A 20,642-nucleotide genomic window follows, 5' to 3' on the forward strand; every position below is an offset into this window, starting at 1 on the left:
CATCAATCTTATGTATGGTATATATAGGACATTGTTTGCGGGTATCCAAAAAGCTTGAACTCCTAACCGCATAATGACTATCACCTAGCCCCCGATTATATTCGAACAAGTGACCGCATCATGGCCGCCGATCGGAATCTCTACCTAGACTTCAACCCCTAATTGTATCAAGCATTATTACCCCGAAATCAGATTTCCCTGCAATGGGTTTTTAAGGTGATGGTCCTATCCCGCCATGACATATGAAATGTATGTGTACTGAGGTGCATTATCACATCCCCGACCCATCAAAACTACCTAAGAACTTCTGTTGTTTCAATCGAAAACCCTAAACATTTTCAAAATACCCTAAAAAACATAAACACTAGCCCTAAAAAATAAGCAACCCTAACCATAGAGAGAGAAAAGGAAAGTGCGCCGTCTTGCCATTTGTGCAGAAAGTGCGCCCATCTAGACATGCTTTCCCTTTCTCTCTCCTAAAAACGACCTATTTCATTAATTAAATTAAAAAACGGCCTAAAGGCCCAATTAGAAAAAAAAATTGGCCCATTTGCCTTATTTAGCTCAACTATTACACTAAGACATGTAATTTTTCCCCTCTAACTAATTATTGTGGAAGTGTCTCAAGTTTTTATTTTTTATTTTTCTATTACTTCAAAAGGAAGCTTTTCACTCTTATATGATTAGATAAATTAATATAATAAGTTAAATACATTCCCCTAGAAAAAGCAAAATAGTATTGTAGGGCTAAACAATTATATACTCCACTATTTTGCTTGTTGAAAACAATATATTAGTCATGGTCGAAAAAGTGTACCTCAGAATTTTCAGCACCCATACTTCAATTTTATAAAAAAATTATTTTAGTTTTTATTAATTTTATTTATTTTAATCCTTAAACTTGTATTATTTATTAAATTACCTCAAAATAGATGGAAAAGTTAATGTTTATTAAATTTACTAACTTTTACGACGTGGCATACATGTGGATTGTCATATGGATGACACGTCAAGATTTAATTAATTTATTAAAATTTAAAAATATTTAAAAATATTTAAAAATATTTTAATAATTTTAATGATTTTAATTTAAAAATTTAAATTTAAAAATTAATTAAATGCTAACGTGTCATCCATGTGACAATCCATGTGTCACGTCAATAAAATTAACAAACATTAACTTTTTCATCAATTTTATATAATTTCATAAATAATACAGATTTAAGAGCTAAAAAGAAGAAAAATTAAAGAGTGAAATAAATCATTATGCCTAAAAGTAACACAGTAAAAACCTTGTCTGTTAGGTCCATTCGGACTGAAAGTTGGACAGCAATTTTTACATTTGAATTTCGTCTAATTTATATGAGTAAATTACACTAGTACTTACTCAACTATTTGTAAGCTCTTTTTATAGTTATCCAATTATGATAAGTTACAAAATAGTCACCTAACTATTTAATTTTATCTTTTTTGGTCACCACCGACTAACAATGCATCTTTTAAAATTGGCATAATAACAACTTTAACCCTCAAAGCTTATAAATTATCTCAATTTAGTATTGATTCTTTGTGATATTAATTCTATAAATTATCTTGATTTTTGGGTGTTTTCATTTTTGTGTATATTTTCAATCAAAGTTAACTAATAATTTTGTTTTCTTAGCTTTTTAGGTAAAAAGGGATCACAAAGAAAAATAAACTTGCAAAAATGACTAAATTACACAATGTGTAAATGTTAAGGGTTAGATTTTTTAGAATCAAGACTAAATTGACATAATGTATAAATATTTAGGGTTAAAGTTGCCATCATGCAAATTTTAAAAGCTGCCACCATTAGCTAGTTGGTGACCAAAAATGACAAAATTGAACGGTTGGGTGACTATCTTGTAACTTTTCATGGTTAGGTGATCATTTTGCAACTTTTCATAGTTGAATGATCAAAAAAAAATTTACTGATAGTTGGGTGACTACTATTGTAGTTTACCCAATTTATATTTGATAACTCTTATTTGAAAAACTAGATAATAGCACACACGTGGATAAAAATAATAATTTAATAATTTATCGAAAAATAATAATAATTTAATAAAATTTAAAATTAATATAAGAATATAGCTGTGATTTTTGTTAAAATGGTAAAAGAAAAATAAAAATTATGATATTTTGAGATCAAATTTTATCATATAATTGATTTTTCCTAGATTTTATATAAAATAAAAATAAATATACCCTCAAATATTTGTTGTTGTGTAAAATTTATAGAATATAATTATTATGTATTATGATTCATGCAATGATGACGTAAAATTTCGACATACGAGATGGCGATGGGGAAAGCAAGTGCGAGGATTGCTTAATCTACATTGCCTCACTCTTGTATGGATGTTTTCTGCTCCAACAAGTCTGAATCTATAAATTGAAAACAAATTACTTTATCTGTTTTAGTTAGATTATCACAGCTGGTTTTATATTTTCTAATATTTAATCTCTTTTGTTTTAAATATTTTAACTAATAAATTTTACCGTAAAACATATTTAAAAATATTTTTATCAATAATAAATTAATATAATAAGTCAAAGGTAAATATTTTATCATTAATCAAGAAACTATAATTTATCACAAATATAAATTAATTATATGAAATTATTTAGTATATATTAAATACTTACATAATTTTATCAATATATAATTATACATCAAGGAAACGTAAATATTTTTAGGAGCTTAAATTTAATGGAAAGTATTCTCGTTTTACTTCAAATTAAGGCGGTACGGTGGACTATTTTTTTATTTATATATAATTAAGATATAATTCTTGTATTTTTTAGTTTATTAATACTTTTTCAAGCCAATTAACCATTAATTAGAGAGAAAAAAAAACTTTTCTTTGAATGAAGCTTGGCTCTTGATCCTAATGGTATCAATTATGGACTTAAATACCCATAAATAGGTTAATTTTATAAAAACACGTCCAACTGGAAGTATTTTCAGGTAAAATTTTCAGCATATTAACAAAAAAACACTACCAACTGAAAGTGCTTTCTGCCATATCAACACTTAAAGTGACAGCACCAATATTTTTTTCTTATTTCATGGTGCCACATATTAATGTGAAAATAAAATTTACAAAACATGTCTTTATATAGATCCAAAGTTTCATTTATCTTTTTTATTAAGCGATATGATATATAAGTATATATAGACTCATAATCCATTTGCAACTTATTCCTAAACAATGTAGGATTGCTTACTCTTGTACCAACATCTTTTTCCATGTTTGGTGTTGAGAACAAAGGGAGAGAGAAGCGAAGATGTGTGTGAGAGATATTATTAAATAATAATTTAATTTAATTTTTCAATATTATTAAAAATGTCATGTATCGACTCTTAATTAGTTGAAAGAATTTTTCTAGCAAATATAATAGTATAGGCCATGAAATTATAGTTTAGATCGTTTTTGACAAAAAATAAATTTAAATATCTAACAAAAAATAATTTGAAGATTACTTATTCTAACTTCTATTTTAAACAACATTAGTATAAAAATATAATTCAAAAGATAATAATAAAAGAAACTAAACAAACATGGCTATAGTGATAATTACGAGATCATATGATACTTTTTCATTAGTGTTTACACACATACTAAAACTCCAAAGTTGGTCATGAATTAAGTTAAATGAACCCAACAAAATAATTAAAATAAATAAAATTTCAATATAAAACAAAAATACAACACTTTACATTCTTATCTTTTTATTCTAAATTTAATATATATTCTAAAATACTCTCTATATTTCTATAGAGAAAACATATTTGCATAGCTTTTAATCTTATATTGTTGTTTGCAAAAAATGTAAAAAAATACAAGTGTAAATAATATTTTAATTATAAATTAATAAATGGTTAAAACGAAAAATAACACAAATCCGGTACAAATGTATAAAATTTTCATGATAAGAAAATGAAAGAACATAAAAAATATAAAATATAGTGTAACACATTTAATCTTATGTTGTTAGTTAAACGAGTTAGCAATCCCACATTGTTTAGGAATAATTGCAAATGAGTTATAAGTCTATACATATCCGTATCCCAAATCCCACATCACTTACGAAACAAAATAAATGAGATTTTGGGTCCATATAAAGACTTGTTTTTAATTTTTATTTTCAGACTAATAGGTGAGATTAAGAAATAAGAAAAAAATATTGGTGTTGCTATTTTTAGTACTGATGTGGCAAAAAGTACTTTCAACTTTAGCTGAAGTGTTTTTCTACATTTAAATTGAAGATGCTTCTAATTAAATGTGTTTTCGTAAAATTGTCTTATTCCTGTAATTTTTTCAAAAATTGGCCTGTTTATGTAAATTTTTTTAAAAATTGACATTTATGAGTATTTTAATTTCCTTTGTGTTTGTTAATAAATTAAGCTTATGTATAAATTATTTTTAATTGCTTTTTTAGTTAAAAAAGAAGGTGTTTGTAAATTTCCTGCGAAACAAAGGAATTTGGCCGTTACACGTCTTCTCAGCCCCACGCTCACTTCCATTAAATCCATGGGGGATTTTTTATTCAACTGGTACAAAATAATTAATTAATTATAATAATTTTAATCAAAATTTATGTACGAAAATATTTGTTTTCTATAGTTTCCTAATGGATGACATATAAAAAAAATGAAAACTAAATAAAGGAGGAAGCTCGTGACTGATACTTGCTTCATGTGTTATTTTTGTCTTATCAATGTCACTATCAATAGATGAAAGATAGAGGGACGAGAGAAAAAGATAAAGAGATGAATGAGTAAAAGTCAAATATAAGAAAGGAAAGAGAATAACATATATGTAAAATATTAAATTTTCTTTCATATCTCTATTTTACATATATGTTATTATCTTTGTTTTTCCTCATATTTGATTCTCTATTTTTAATATACTCTTTTTTCCTTTTCTATTTGAATTTCCCTTTATTCTTCTCAATTGAAAACCCTAGCTGTCGTACTCAGTTGTTTTTATTTATTTATTTATTTTTCTTTCCCTTCCTCTTCTCAATTGAAAATCATAGTCGCCGTATTCAGTAGCCACCAATGTCGCCGTTTACGGTGGCCTTTTGTGCCGGTTTTGACACCAAAGAAGAGATTTCCTCCTTTTCGTTTACTTCTACGGTTCAGATCTCATGGTATCCGACTCCAAATATTCTAAAACAATGATCAAAACTTCGAACTACTCTTTCTACAATGCTTTTTTTTTAAAATATCACCGGTGCCAATTGACACAACAGTGACACTTAAAAGAATATATATTTTAAAAATTTTAACTAGTGTCGCCTGACATACTAGTGACACCAAAAAAATATTTTTTAAAAATATTTACCGATGCCACTTGACATACTAGTGACACCCAATTCTTTTTAAAATGAATTTCTTCGTTGCCCTTGATAGACTGCCAACATCCATTAAAAACATATTTTTTCTTTTCTTTTTCCCTTCCTGAAAACCTCGTATTTTTAATGGGGATTTTGAAAAATGAGAACTGGTACTACCGGTATGTTAGGCGGCATTAGCAGGTATTTTGATAACGAGTATTTTTGTATATAAGTTTTGACTTGTGTCATTTTCATAAATAATTAATTATTTTGGGTCATTTGAGTAAAAAAGCCACCCAGGGGAAGAATCTGGTACGGTAGTGCACTGTGTAAAGGTTCTAATTTTGGCTTTGTACTTTTGTGTTTATGTTTCATTAACGTGTCAAGCAGTAACACCGTTGGATCAAATCAATGCGAATCTTGATTTTACCAGACAAAGAGGCAGATTTCGAAACGGTACCTTGATCACCTACGCTAAACCTCTTCTTATCCTCTTTATTAATCATCATTTGGTTAATCTTCCGTATTATCGTTTCAAAATATGCCTTTGGAATTATATAAATTATTCTTTAATATTTTATTTGATTTTCTTTATTTTTTGTAGAAATTCTCCTATACTTTCCACTCTCTTCATTTCGCCAAAAGTTGTTTTTGACTGTGCAGCTAGTGCAAGTGGCCAAGTAGTTGCTTCCTGCTTCATTTGTGTGTGTGTTTTCTAATTTAGTATGATTTTTCTTTTTAAAGAAACAACTTTTTTACTGGTAGAAGATTTGGGTCTGGATCTAGGATTTCAGGTTCAAGCAACGATGTTATTCATAAATGTTACTTTTTGAACTTAAGGCTAGGGTTTGTTCATGCTTTAAAAGTTTTAGCATATTTTAAGCCCTTTTGCTTTGAACTATTAAAACCAAGACTTTGTTTTTTGGCTTAGAAATTTTAATAGTGTTTTAGTTTGGGCTAGGATTTTGGTTAAGAAATATGGAAAAAAAAACAACATAAAGAATAGTAAACTTTGGTTTATGTTGCATGTTGTTTGAGTTTTAACAATAGTAGTAGTTGATGCAACCCTTGATTTGTTTACCTTTCGTTTGTTTTCCTTTAAGCTTCTTAATTTAGCAAATTCAGCTGTTTTATTGTGGTTTTGAAATCCAATGAAATATTTTTGATGCCTATTTCTTTTTTATTCAAAAAATGGCAATCTTGGATGTTTGATAAGTCTTTTAAACACTTCTTCTTAGTCTTTAAACTTGTTTATAGCTTACTCCAAGCCTTTATAATATGATTATATATATGAAAAAGTTCCCCCTTTTCAAGCTTGTCTTGGAAGACGCCAGAATCTGGGTTTATAACCAGCTGCATTAATAATGAAAAAGATAGATATGATTGTAAAGGATGAGGAGTTTCCAAGAAAATTCTTTTATCATTCTTTGTGTTATGATATTAAACTTCTTTTCACTTTCCCAAAATTATGTTTTCTGGTCGTTTGCTATGTAACTTGTCACAAATTCTAGGCTGTTGACTTGATGTTTTAACTTTTAATTCTTTATATATGTTTTTAGTTAACCAAAGTACAGATTCATGTCTTTTGAAAGGAACTTCCATCTTCAATTCATTCATGTTAGAAGGCAATACATTTTTCTGCAAAACTTTAGATCATTCCTTTGTGTCTTCGGTACTATTTATAAGGGTTTGAAGATTGTTTTGTTCGGAGTTTTATTGGTTTTTGGTGGAATCAAGGTATCTTCAATGTCCATTTTACTGTCCATGGGGACCAATCCTTTGTGCCTTGCCATTGCACTCAACAGTTGTTGGTTGCTCAGAGTGTCATTGTTGATGATGTTTATGGAATGTAAGATATTGGCAACTTTAAGAAATGTTCATGGATGTCATAACGGTGACATTTATGTTATATTTCTTGGGATTGTCAGAATCATGAGTTGTAGATGCATTTCTAAGTAAGTAAGCAAGCAAGCCATCATTTTAGAGCATAAGTAAATAATACCTCCCTGCAGCATTTCCTAATATATCCGAGTTTTGTTTTGCAGTTTTCATTTTGAGATTGACACGCATTGTCAATTGACAATGAGAGAGAGCACGCTTGTTGCCATTCATGCAAGGGCATGGATGTATACAAGCGTGCTCTCTGTCGTTGTCATATGATTTGTTCAAAGCTGTCATTTCTTGGTTATCTATCTCTGTTGGTGCAATAGCTAGCAGGTGATTTAGGGCACTGGTAAGTAACTTGTTCCAGAAATATTTTTGCTTTCATTGCATTGAACATTCAATAATAGACAAAAATAAAATCTTTGCTTTCATTTCATTCAAAATTAAATAAAAGACAGACCATGAAATTATTTTTTGGTGCAAAGGAGATCGTAGATAGGGGAGGAGTTGCAAATGTCGAGATTTGAACCCTAGACCTGATGATGTCACTTATAAAGCGTGTCTACATGAACTAGGTTTAGTGTTTCAGGTTCATGCCTTCAAATTTTTGTTTAGTTGGTTATTTAACCTAGGCACAGGTATATGAAGTCCATTTCCAAAGTGTATTGAATTTATCACAAAGAGAGGTGGTTTCTCTTTGTTTATGATTGCATGGTTTCCGTCACACACTTCTAAGATTGGGACACAACTTATGATAAAAATGTGAAGATAAATCTTATCAGTATATGGTAACATTATTAAAACTAAAACCAAATTTCAAACTTATTTGAACCAAGTTATGGAATGCTTCTGTATCATAGGTGCAAAGCTGGCACTTGTTCCCCATTAAATTATCTAATTGTGATGCAAACAAAGCAACTACCATCATAAATGCCATGGCCAACAATTCTTGATTCGCTACCATCTTTACCATGAGCATAAGTGCATCAATACATTGAGAAACAACATGTAGCATCTCTATTGCACGAATTCTTTAATATGCTTATGTTTGATGCTTCATCAATAGGAAGCGTAATGTGAGTTTGACATTACATCATAAAAGGGAATACTACCCTTGTGATTCTTGCAATTGGAGTAGGAAGAAGAAGAAGTGCAATCCGGCGGTTCTCTCTGGTTTGACTGACGATACATCTAACGTAGCCCTTCTCAACGTACTCTTTTGATATCTATATTCTGAAAACCTGTCTTCACTTGAACAGTACACAATAATCCTCTAGATTGTTGAGCTATAGTAATTAGAGAAGAAGATGGAAAATCGATGTGGTTTAGGTTGATGTCAAAAAGAATATTGCATTTAAATATGAATATAATGATATAATTAATATTTTAAAGAAAATTAACTAAATGAAACAAAAAATATTTAAACATGAATAATTGTGATTGCTTTGTTTTATTTAGGTATGTATGCTTAGTAAAATGTGTTTTGTGCTCATTGCCCTCTTCCTTGTCCTTTTCTCTTTATTTGCTACAACATTCTCAGTTAGTGTTCATAGCATAAAATAGCCTTTCAACTCAGGTTGATCTGGCTCTTAATATTTCTTACATAATATGGGGTTATGAACCTCCGAGAATCCTCCAATTTGCAAAAAAAAAAAAAAAAAACAGAAAAAATTGAACATACCTATACTGGTTACATAGTTGTTTCTAACACTCGTTCCCCTAGCATAGCTTGAAACTCCTACATTCAAAGTCTGCTATTGCTAAACTGTTTTGATTTCAGTTGGTTCAAACTCTTTAATTACTGCCCTTAGCCGGCCATAATAAAGCCCTAACAAGGTAAGTTTTCCCTAAATTTTTTTTTACCTTACTGCAATAGAATCTATTAGTAGCATGGATTAGTGAATAACTGTCCTGTCTGACTTAAAGATTGCAAGCATGCTGGGAATTAAATTTATTGAAGATAATGCAAAGAAAATAAATTTACTGTAGTTTCTTGATTTTGTTGAATTTAGTTTGGAAAAAATTTCAATAAATTTGTTTAGAATATCTGTACATCTTGAGTATAGTATGAATTTAAGGCTTGGTTGATCTGCTGATTATAGTTTAATGTTAAACTTGTGTTATTTATATTTTCTAATTGTTTAGGAGTTCTTCTGGGTGGAATTTGATAATTTCCTATTGCTGAGACTTACCTCTTTGTTATCCTTTATGGAGTAGGAATGATAGCAGTTAGTGTGTACCAGGGCCTAGCGAGTGACCGGTATGTATCTGATATGGATATACTTGATTCTCAAAGTTCTTTTAAGCATATATATAATTTAGATGATCATAGTTGAAACTCGTGTTCAAATGTGTTGGTGGCAGGTATTGGACAGGGATGCTCGAAGAAAAATTAAGAGTCCCGAGTTACGTACTTGCAAATAGAGAACAAGTGTATGGGTTTTGAGCAGTTATGGTTTATTTAGATTTTTCATCTACCAATTTCTAACCAATCCCACTTGGAAGAAACCATCTGATTTCAACCCTAACCCTAATTTATTAAATTCATAGCATATATAGTACCAAAAACAGCTTTTCCTAAACCTTGATGTTAGTTTTGTCATGGATTGTTAAACCAGTACGAAAAAGAGTATGCATCATTACAAGAGCAGGGCAGGGTTTTCTTTTCTTGCCCGAGGGCAAAGAACTGCCTGATTTACATTTTGTTGTGGACCCTAATATAATAATATCATTTTAGCCAAATCTGACACAGCTTCTGAGCAGTGACTGATGGACTCCGTTTAACCCTTTTGGTTGATGCGTGGCCAGTGGCCATGGTGACTTGAGACCTATGTTTATGCATTGCCATCTTCGCCGTGAAGTTTTTTATTCAAGCAGCCATTATCTCTTATTCGATCGCTATTGTTATTTAATTACGTGGAAATGGAAAAGAATACGTGAACCTGTACAGTCAGCATTCCTTATTATTTAATAGGAGAGTGATTAGTTTGATCAATATTTTTAAAGGTGGTGACTAAATAAATTTTTTTATTGACAAAAATAGGAACAATGTGAACGTGGTAGTTTATCATATATTTGAAAAGCGAAGGCAGAAATTTAAGCAAATAATATACATGATTTTTTTAAATTAAATAACAGTACATGAACTAAATTGACTCTCCATGAAGCTTAAATTAGCTATATATGCAAAAAAAAAAAAAAAAAGTTTATTGGTCAAATAGAGAGCTGAGTGAAAGCTAGAAGATAGAGCAAGCTATGCTATAAATATCCCTTCTGCTTCTAAGCATTTGAAGTTAGAAAACGGCAGCCAATGAGTTACTGTACGTTAGCCGTAGTCGGGAACTTCACTTACCCGTCGACTTCAACTTCAAATCCGAACCCAAAAGTCTCCATCTCCAACTCCACCCAACGCAGAAAAGAATTCGTTTCTCTCTTAAAGAATTGCAAAGACGCCAACCAAATCCTACCAATACATGCCAAAATCATTAGAACAGGCCATGACCAAGATCCTTTCATCCTCTTCGAGCTTCTTCGTCTTAGCTCCACCTTATCCTCCGTTAATTATGCCTCCACCATCTTTCAACTGGTCCATAACCCAAATGTGTTTCTCTACACTGCTCTCATTGATGGGTTTGTTTCGGCTGGTTCCTACTCTGATGGGATTAGCCTTTATTTTCAAATGATTAATCGATTTATTGTGCCGGATAAGTATGTGATCACCGCGGTTTTGAAAGCTTGCGGGTCTCGTTTTGCTTTGCGAGAAGGAAAAGAGGTTCATTGCCAAGCTTCGAAACTTGGGTTAAGCTCGAATAGATCGATAACCATGAAGCTGATGGAGTTTTATGGGAAGTGTGGGGAATTTGATGATGCAAGGAAAGTGTTTGATAAAATGACGGAAAGAGATGTTGTTGCCTCAACGATCGTGATCAATTGTTTTCTTGACCATGGATTGGTAGAGCAGGCTATTGAGGTTTTTGATCGGGTAAGGGTTAAGGATACTGTTTGCTGGACCGCGATGATTGATGGGTTGGTGAGGAATGGGGAGATGAACATGGCTTTGGAGATGTTTAGGGAAATGCAAAAGGGGAATATGAGGCCTAATGAAGTTACTATTGTTTGTGTTTTGTCAGCGTGCTCGCAATTGGGAGCTTTAGAGCTTGGAAGATGGGTTCATTCGTACATTGGAAAACACCATAGGATTGAGCTTAATCATTTTGTTGGCGGTGCACTGATCAGCATGTATTCGAGGTGTGGTGATATCGATGAGGCTGAACGTATTTTTGCAATGATGAAAGAGAGAAATGTGATTACGTACAATTTAATGATTTCAGGGCTTGCTATGCATGGGAAGAGTATTCAAGCAATTGAGATTTTTCGAGGAATGATTAAGCAGGGGCTTTTGCCAACTAGTGTTACTTTTGTTGCTATTTTGAATGCCTGTAGCCATGGAGGTTTGGTGAATTTGGGGCTTGAGATGTTCCATTCTATGAGTAGAGATTATGGGATTCCACCACAGATAGAGCACTATGGATGTATTGTTGACCTTCTTGGTCGTGTAGGTCATCTAAAAGAAGCTTATAATTTCATTCAGAATATGGAAATAGCACCTGATCATGTCATGTTGGGGTCCTTGCTGAGTGCTTGTAAGATTCATGGAAACTTTGAATTAGGCGAACAAGTTGCGAGAATTTTAATGAATCATGGAGTGGTAGATTCGGGTACTTACGTTCTGCTGGCAAATGTCTATGCTTCATCAGGGAAATGGAAAGAAGCAGCTCAAATAAGGGCAAAGATGAAGGAGGGTGGAATCCAAAAAGAACCAGGTTGTAGCTCCATTGAAGTGAACAATGAGATACACGAGTTTCTTCTGGGAGACCTAAGGCACCCTCAAAAGGAAAAAATATATAACAAGTTAGAGGAGTTGAACCAAGCATTAAAAGAAGCAGGACATATTCCAGCAACAGATGCTGTTTTGCATGATATTGAAGACTGGGAGAAAGAGCAGGCTTTAGCAATACACAGCGAGAGGCTTGCCATATGCTATGGTCTAATTTCTACTAAACCAGGTACTACAATAAGGGTTGTAAAAAACTTGAGGGTTTGTGATGATTGTCACTCAATGATCAAGCTCATTGCTAAGATTACTGGAAGGAAAATTGTGGTAAGGGATCGCAAAAGATTCCACCATTTTGAGAATGGGAATTGCTCTTGTGGAGATTACTGGTGATTAAGAATGAAGATCCAAGCATGAAGGTTGAGTAAAGCTACAGTTCGGCCAGCATTGCTTGTAACATTTCATTGTTATTCCTCTGTAGGAACTCTTTTGAACAGAGGAAGCTTATGACATATACAAGTAATCTGTAAATAACATGTCTGATTTGGTGTCAGATAGGTTATAGAAAGTTCTGTTCGAAAAGGATGGGTGCTTAGGTGAAGGTGGAGACCGGAGAAACGCGTCACTTCTACGATGGAGGACAATTTCTGGAACATAAAGTATATGACAATTTCAAACCTTATATTGGTATGGAATTCTAATCCGAGGAGGTTGCCGTGATTTACAACAATGCATTTGCCAAGCATGTGGGATTCATTAATCTAATCGGTAATTTCCATCGTTCAGGTCTTGATCTGTCAGTAATCAGTCATAGATTGCTTTTGTAACAAAGATGAAGTAGAAGTAGCTAGTAAGAAGACAAAAGGCTTGAAGGAATGTCTTGCGGGAAGCATCGTCAGGGTACAATTCAGGCCCAAAAGCAGATTAGTCATAAAGCCATGTGAATGATAAAACCCTTCTACAAAAGTTTCTTTTTTGTGTATAACGAAACTGTGAAATATTCGTTCACCAGTCTGATTTAAAGTCACCAAGACATCCTTCTGTGAGCTAATAACTATAAGCGTATTCCATCTCTTTTACACTGCCAATTTGATGTAGTTTTCATGTTGGATTTTCCAAATTCAAGCTCAACTTGTTGATCAGTGGCTTGTGAAATGCCAATACATATAATATTTTCCCTCAGAAACGCATAATACATATAATATTATAAATTATAACTTGACTTGGACATGCATTTGCATCCTTTTTGGGCAATCTTTCCTCTTTGTGGAATTTTGAACTTATAATTAAACAAACATCCTTTGATTAGATGGACCGCACCGAAAGGATGAAATTTTAAAGTAAATATGTAAATTTGTGAACTCTCAGAAGTTTTATAATTTAATTAAAAAAACAATGAAATTTAAGTTTAGTCCTTCCATAAATTATAAAGTTGTAAGTAAATATAATGAGGAAAATTATATTTTGACCCCTCTAAATAACTAACCCTCAAAAAGTTTTCTTGCTTGATGAAAGCTTTACCTGAACGAAACCTTTTTTTTTTCTTTTTCAATAATAATGATGATAAAAAAGATACTAATGATAATAATCAGCCATATTCCTGAAAAAAGTTGCCAACAGTTTTAGATTTTCTAGTTATAAAATAACTTATCTGCATGACTCAACAACAATCATGGCCAGCTCTTCGGTTTTTCAGTTGGAAGGTGACTTCACGCATTGCTGCATATCTCCAATTTGCCTAAAGCAGCCACGAAATTTATGCAATTTCCTATACCACAACATTTTTGAGTACCCAAAATTAGGCCCTAACAAACATGAATTTGACCCTTTAGGTTAGGTCAAATTTAGCAGTTAGTTCTATACTATACATGAGTTAATTCATGTATTTTAATTTAATCAATTTTAATTCTTATAATTTTTAAAATTTGAAGCTTCAGTCTTAATTCAACTTTATCAATTAAATATGATAGGTCAAATCCTGTTTTTAATTTCGTACCACTCATAAGTTATGGGTTTAGTATATATTTTCAATTTGATTAATATCTATACTTTTTAAATTTTAAATTTTCAGTTTAAACTTAAACGATATTGACTAAATCTATTAACTAAAATAATGTGACTTTTTTACATATTTCAATAATTAAACCATCGATTCCCAGTTCGACCATTGGTTCAACAATAAATAAACATGCAATTCAAAAAATAATAAAGATATTTAAAAAAATTATAAAATTGGTTCACCCCGTTGATTCTTTTCTCAATTTTTGATTTTTTTACAGGTTTCGAGCAATTTGCTTAGATGTCAGATCAATCCCTATATCCAAACTGGTATACCAATCAATTCTCAATTTAATTAGTTTGATTCAATTTAAATATTTCTATTTTTTTAATATTATGGAAAAATAACAAACAAATATTGTTTTGTACATAAAACTTTAAAAATAACAAAATTTATTTAATTATTTATTTTCAATATTGAAAATGAAAAAAATACAAACATCAAAATTACTAGCATAAATTGACCCAGCAAGCAAGAGGGGCCTTACTGTCATTCCACTTTATCCTCAAAGACAATGATTTGATTTGATGATGTTTTGTTTTAATCAAAAGTTGAAACAAACTCACTTTATTTCAACTAATTCCCTTACCCACTCCAAAAATCCTATATAAAATCCCCAATCAAATAATAATAGAAAAAGTAGCTACTCTTAACTTTCCTCTTCTGTTCCTGGAAGCATAGCCCTTCAAGAAACACCATCAAAGCTTGCAAGTTTCAATAATGGATGAGTAAAGTTTCTTTCTTTTCTTTTCTTTTTTTGATTAAGACACTTTGGGTTTTTTCTTCTTTTTAACATCTCTCACATTGAAAATTTTCATTTGTTTCTCAGATCTGGGGAGTACCCAAAGGAGTACTACACCAGCAACGGCAACCCCAGGAGACTGACTTCAACATCCTCATCTTCTTCGTCAACGACGAGCGTTCACGTTACCGCCTTGGATGGCCTCGTCAACGTCAACTCCCTCTTCACCATCGCCGTCTTTGTGGGCCTTTCTTTGGCCACTCCTGGCCAACACAGTCTCGAGAACCGAGCCCCCTGCGACGCCGGCATTGACGTAGCTAAAAAGCTCTTGGTCTTCGAGGTCGTCTCCTTCAGCTTCTTCCTTTTCTCCTCCCTGGTGGCTCAGGGTCTAAAGCTCGCCATCAATTTGTTGAACAGCAAAGATGTGGATGAAGCTTTCAGGGCACACATTAACCTTAAAGTATTGAGGTTTGGGATGATGGGCTCCGCCGTCGGGTCCGTCATGGGGTGCTTGTTTCTGATGCTTTCAATGGTGAACGTGATCGAGATCCGGCTGGGGTTGTTGTCCTGCGGCAGCCAGTCCTCCATTCATGCCACGGCGGCTTTAGTCATTCTGGTTTCTTCTGCTCTCTTGGTTTACATTTCCACTGCTGTTTATGCTTTCTTGCATTGAATCATTTAAAACAAATCGGTTTCTGTAAACTTCACCATTGTTAGCCTTGGTAAACAAATATTGTAAATTAAAAATCGTGGGTTGCTTGCTTTTGTTTTCGTTTTATTTTCGGTTGAGTTAAATTGAGAATTCAAGTATCCAATGATTAGTTTTACTTCTGTTTCTCAATGGTTGGGCTAATTTCACCACTCTCATATTGGATTTGAATGAATAGATAGCCATAGAAGTTGAAATTCCTGGTTGATGAAGAACCCTAAACTTAGCTGCTTAGTAACTTATGATTTTGTGTTTTATATATCTTGTAAGAAATGATTATCTTGCCTTGACAACTTAGAGTAGCAGCAAATTGCAATGTACGAGGCTTCCTAACTTTGCCATTACTTCATCCTGTTTCTATATATAATATTTTGTGGTGATGGTCGGGATATGGACATTCTAATCCCAAATTTCATGTGGTTTTTGAGGGTTGCTACAGTAGTGTTCAAGTCATTCATCAACATCATTGTGATGAATATAAAAGAACGGGTCATATATGCTTCTTATGTTGATTTATGTACATCTGTTTTCACCCCAGGATGCTTTTCTTAACAAAAACTTGGGTTTTCACGATTTGCTTGTTCTAGCACCTTGTTTTTGTCAAATTTCGCTATTATTCCCTATATTTTGTGATTTTTCTATTTTAATTGATGATTTTTCGAATCAGTTAAATTTTGAAATTTCAATTTCGACCAAAACGGTACAAGTTAAATATGTTAGGTCAAATTTTGTTGCTAGTCTTGTACTATGTGTAAGTCGATGATTTAGTCTATGTTTTTCAATTTGATTATTTTTAGTCATTGTACTTTTCAAATTTTAAAATTTTGACCTTGACCCAAATAATAGCCATTAAATTAAGTAATCAAAATGGCATGGTCTTTTAGAGTATTATGTACAAATAGCAAAGTGAGATGGAATAACACATGTGATAATATGGTTGTCACATAGGAATTTAATTGCAATTGTTTGATTAGAATTAAAATTTGAAAATTTGAAAAATATAAAAATGAAAAATAACCAAATTAAAATATAAAACTCATACATAATATAAGAACTAATAACAAATTTTGATATTTGCTTGTTCATCATCTTTGTTCATATCTATATGGTGACTTGTTTGGTCGTTCAACTGACCTAAAATTTGGACAGATGAGACCAGAAAGTAGGAAATTAGAATTATACCGTTATAGGCTTAGAAGAAGAACATATTAGGTGCGCTGGTTTTTTTTATTTTATTTTATGGAATATTAGGTTGATAAATTGAAAAGTAAAATGGTGAAAAAATAAGTGTGGTGAGATTAAATATTGAAAATTATGTGATAATGTTTGTTTGATATATTACTTAAAATTAATTATGAAATATAATTAGATTGTTTGATAAATATAGATTTTAAATTATAAAAATATATATTCTATATTTTATCATTAATTTTAAATATTTCATCCTACCCTAAATAAACGTAAAATTTTTAAAAGGATATTTGATGTTATGGAAAGTAATTACTTTCCTGAAAATTTCATTGATGGGAGAGTGATTATGTTTGATATGCTAAAATATATTAACCTTTTAATAATGTAATAACATTCCTTTTAAAGTTAATTCGTAAACATACAAAAAAGAAAATCTATAACTATCGATAAAAGGTAGGGTAAACTGTAAAAATAGTCAACCAATTATTAGTATGTTTTTTATTTTGGTCGCTCGTGTTTAAAAATTTCTATTTTAGTTACTAACATTATCGAAATTTAATATTTTGGTCACTCCTCCGTCAAATCACTAGCGATAACCTTTTTATTGACATAATAATAAATTTAGCCTCCAATGTTTATTAATTTTATCAATTTATTCTCAATTCTAGAGAATTCAACAAATTTAGTCCTCAAATATATATATTTTGTCAATTTAGTTTTACTTTTTAAAAATACAAAAATATTTAAAATAAAAATAATTATTTAAATATTTATTTTTGATTAAATGCATAGGATTTAATAAAAAATATATACAAAATTATAAATAAATGAGTACTTTTTTTTACATGAAATTTATTTATTAAAATAATGCTTTAATAAATAATATATTTAAAAAAAAACCACAAACATGACTTAAATAATATGCAAACTTTTCCTTTTTTTAGTTTATTTTATAAATAATAAATTTTATTATACATTTGGTCTTACTCCTTAATCCTCATCAAATTTTCCAAGCACTAGGCATCACCTTCATCCACAACTGCCCGCATCAATAGCCCTAACTCTAGACTCCTCAAATTTCCACATCCTCCATCATTATTCCATTGAACTAGGAATTTGTTGTGGAGTTGCTAGTAGAACCTTTACCTACTAGTCTCAAAGACCTCATCCTCACTTATATATCCCCGATCATGTCCGCCTTCAAGCACAACCTCAAACGTAATAAACTCATTTTGGGCAAAAACTTAAAGACATCGATTCTCACTCTTTTTGATCTCAGGTTGCAATTTTCAATCCAACCTAAACATAATGGTCGTTAATGTTAGAAAAGAGAATAATTGAATCAGCGTAAATCTTCTTCATGGTTCCCCACTTAAATTGTTTTATTTATAAGATTAGTATCTAATAAATAAATTTCATGTTAGAAAATGAGAAAATAAATATTCATTTATTTATAAATATATTTTTGTAATTTTGTAATTATTTTATAAAATTTCATGTATTATTCTCCAAAACTAAATTTTAATCTTTTTAAAAGTTTTTTTTTAAGAATCAATACTAAATTGATGAACGTATAAAGTTAATGAAGGCTAAATTTATTGATTTTTTAGATTTAGACTAAATTGAGAATCAGTAAACATTGAAAAGTTAAATTTATTATTATGCCAATAAAAACTAACACATTAATGATTTAATGAAGGAGTATTAAATTTAAACAATGTTAGTGATTACAATAAAAATTACTAAAACAAAACGAAGGAGTATTAAATTTCAATAACGTTAGTGATTACAATAAATATAACTAAAACAAAAATATGTATATTGTTATTGTTTGCCTTAAAATGTAAATACATGAACACTGTGTAAATGTTGGGGTTTGAGGCTTTGGCAAGTCTTTTGCCTGAGAGTGAGAAGAAGGGGCTGATAATTATTATGAAGAGTACATGCGAAGGGATTCGAACCATCAACCAACGCCTAAAAATAATTTACTTGCAAGCATGGTACCACTTAGCCTACGTGATACCATGGTTGTAGCCTTGTTTAGTGGTTCGAGTCACCCCACACTCAACAAACTTCATAATTATTCATATCCCCTATGCTAATATTTGTCCTGAGTCTTACAGGTACAACCAACACGTGTCGTTTGAAACTCTCAGCGACGAGAGTTCTAAGTTATAGAGGGTGAGGTTTTTGATATTGGATTTGATAAAAATGTCAAATATGATAATTGTCTCGAATCTTGTATGTGCCATTTGAAAATCTTAGTAACGAGAACTCTAAGTTATAGAGGGTAAAATGAAATTTTTGATGTTGGATGTGATAAATATCAATGCAGTGATTTGTTTCAAAGCCAATTAGTAAGTACCACCAATAGGTGCTGGTTGAAATTCGAACTCTAAATTCTAGAGGATAAAATGAAGCTTTTGATATTGGATGTGATAAATATCAATGCAATCAATTGTTTCCGAGCCAATCACAATTGGCTTATCAAAATATGATTTGATTAACTGTAGATACCAACAATAAGTTCCTTTCAAAACTTTTTGTAACGACAACTCTAAATTATAAAAAGTAAAATAAGGTTTTTGATAAATATCAATGCGAATTGTTTTAAAGACAAATTTAATTGATTTATTAAAATATGGCAAAATAGTTTATTTGGCTTCATCAATACATTTACTGTTTTTAGGAAAATAATAATAAAACATGTGAGGAAAATATTTTCCCTCTACCAAATCCAATTTTAGAAAAAAAAACATATAAATGCATAATTTTCGATAACTTTTATTATTAATATAATTTAATTTCTATTTATGATATCTGTCTATATAATAAATATAATATCTTTTATATAAGTGATTGTACAATACGAAATACAACTTTCGACTTTAATTATTCTATTATATTGCCATTTTTTTTAAAAATATTATATCACAAATATAATATGGTTACAGACGAGTAAATACTATCTCGGTTAGTGCAATGAAATGTATTTAATTAATTTAATTGAATCTAAGTTTAAAATTAAATTAAAAAATATTTTTGAAATCAATTTATGCAGTTATTGAAAATAATTAATTTATGAATTAATTTAAGATTATTTTATAAAATATTTTATTTTATTGAATTTAATGATTTACTCATAATTTATTTGCAGGTAGTTATTAGTATCTCTCAACTTATTTTTGAAAAAGATGTAGGGTAGGGGAACATTAAAAATGAAAACCTTTTATGGCAATAGGTAGAATTTAATTTATTTGGTATAAGAATTAGTAGGTTTAAAGATTATTTGTGTACTTTTGCATACTCGAATTATAACCGATTATTCAACTTACGAGCTTAAGTTTTTAATTTTGAAAAATTTTTAAGTGCTAACTTTTAAAAGTAATTACATGAATCAATTAAGGGTAAGTTAATTTCATGTGTCGGAAGCTATAGTTTAGCTAGATACATCGTTAGATTTAAACAACTAGCAATCAGTGTGGCTAAATTCAGCCTAAATAAGAGTTAAAATATTGTCAAATTAAATTTTGTGAAATAGAAAAAGAACAAAGATATAGTGCCCTACTATGTACAAGAGGGGTGAGGTGATCCCTATTTATAGTTGCTACCCCTTACACCCAATAGCCAATATTTATCTAAAGGACGATCAAGATCAATTCTAGTTTGAAATATCTACACTAAGACAATTTAGTTACAGTAAGGCGACAGAGAGCCTCTTAGAGTCTTCTAGAGTCTTTTTTGGATGATTTGTCTCTTGCACCTTTAAGGTGTCTCCTCCATGTGAACCTGACAAGCTCTTCTAACCTTGTTCTGTGAACCTAGCAAATCAAGTGACTAAATTGGGCCCCCTAAA

At 30.8% G+C, this 20,642-nt stretch overlaps 2 protein-coding genes across 4 annotated transcripts; both read left to right on the forward strand.

The window, feature by feature from the left end:
* The first annotated feature begins 5,844 nt into the window (after positions 1 to 5,844).
* On the forward strand, positions 5,845 to 13,227 carry LOC105803354 (putative pentatricopeptide repeat-containing protein At5g59200, chloroplastic). 3 transcript variants are annotated; one of them, XR_008190859.1, is made up of 4 exons: positions 5,845 to 7,322; positions 7,413 to 9,511; positions 9,616 to 12,772; positions 12,872 to 13,227. XR_008190859.1 is itself a non-coding variant. In XM_052623510.1 (4 exons), the coding sequence occupies exon 4, from the start codon at positions 10,562 to 10,564 to the stop codon at positions 12,476 to 12,478; it is 1,917 nt and encodes a 638-aa protein (XP_052479470.1). In that variant the 5' UTR covers positions 5,845 to 7,322; positions 7,413 to 7,600; positions 8,318 to 9,511; positions 9,616 to 10,561; the 3' UTR covers positions 12,479 to 13,227. The 3 variants fall into 3 exon arrangements, 2 of the variants coding, with proteins under 2 accessions (XP_052479470.1, XP_012490935.1); XM_052623510.1 differs by having other exon boundaries at positions 7,413 to 7,600; positions 8,318 to 9,511; positions 9,616 to 13,227; XM_012635481.2 differs by having other exon boundaries at positions 9,616 to 13,227.
* Positions 13,228 to 14,704: 1,477 nt separating this feature from the next.
* Positions 14,705 to 15,727, forward strand: LOC105803353 (uncharacterized). The gene is made up of 2 exons (XM_012635479.2): positions 14,705 to 14,872; positions 14,974 to 15,727. Exons 1-2 carry the CDS (start codon positions 14,865 to 14,867, stop codon positions 15,557 to 15,559), a joined length of 594 nt encoding a protein of 197 aa, XP_012490933.1. The 5' UTR covers positions 14,705 to 14,864; the 3' UTR covers positions 15,560 to 15,727.
* The last annotated feature ends 4,915 nt before the right edge of the window (positions 15,728 to 20,642 follow it).

This window comes from Gossypium raimondii, chromosome 11, assembly GCF_025698545.1.
Source record: "Gossypium raimondii isolate GPD5lz chromosome 11, ASM2569854v1, whole genome shotgun sequence".
NCBI classification, from domain to species: Eukaryota; Viridiplantae; Streptophyta; class Magnoliopsida; order Malvales; family Malvaceae; genus Gossypium; species Gossypium raimondii.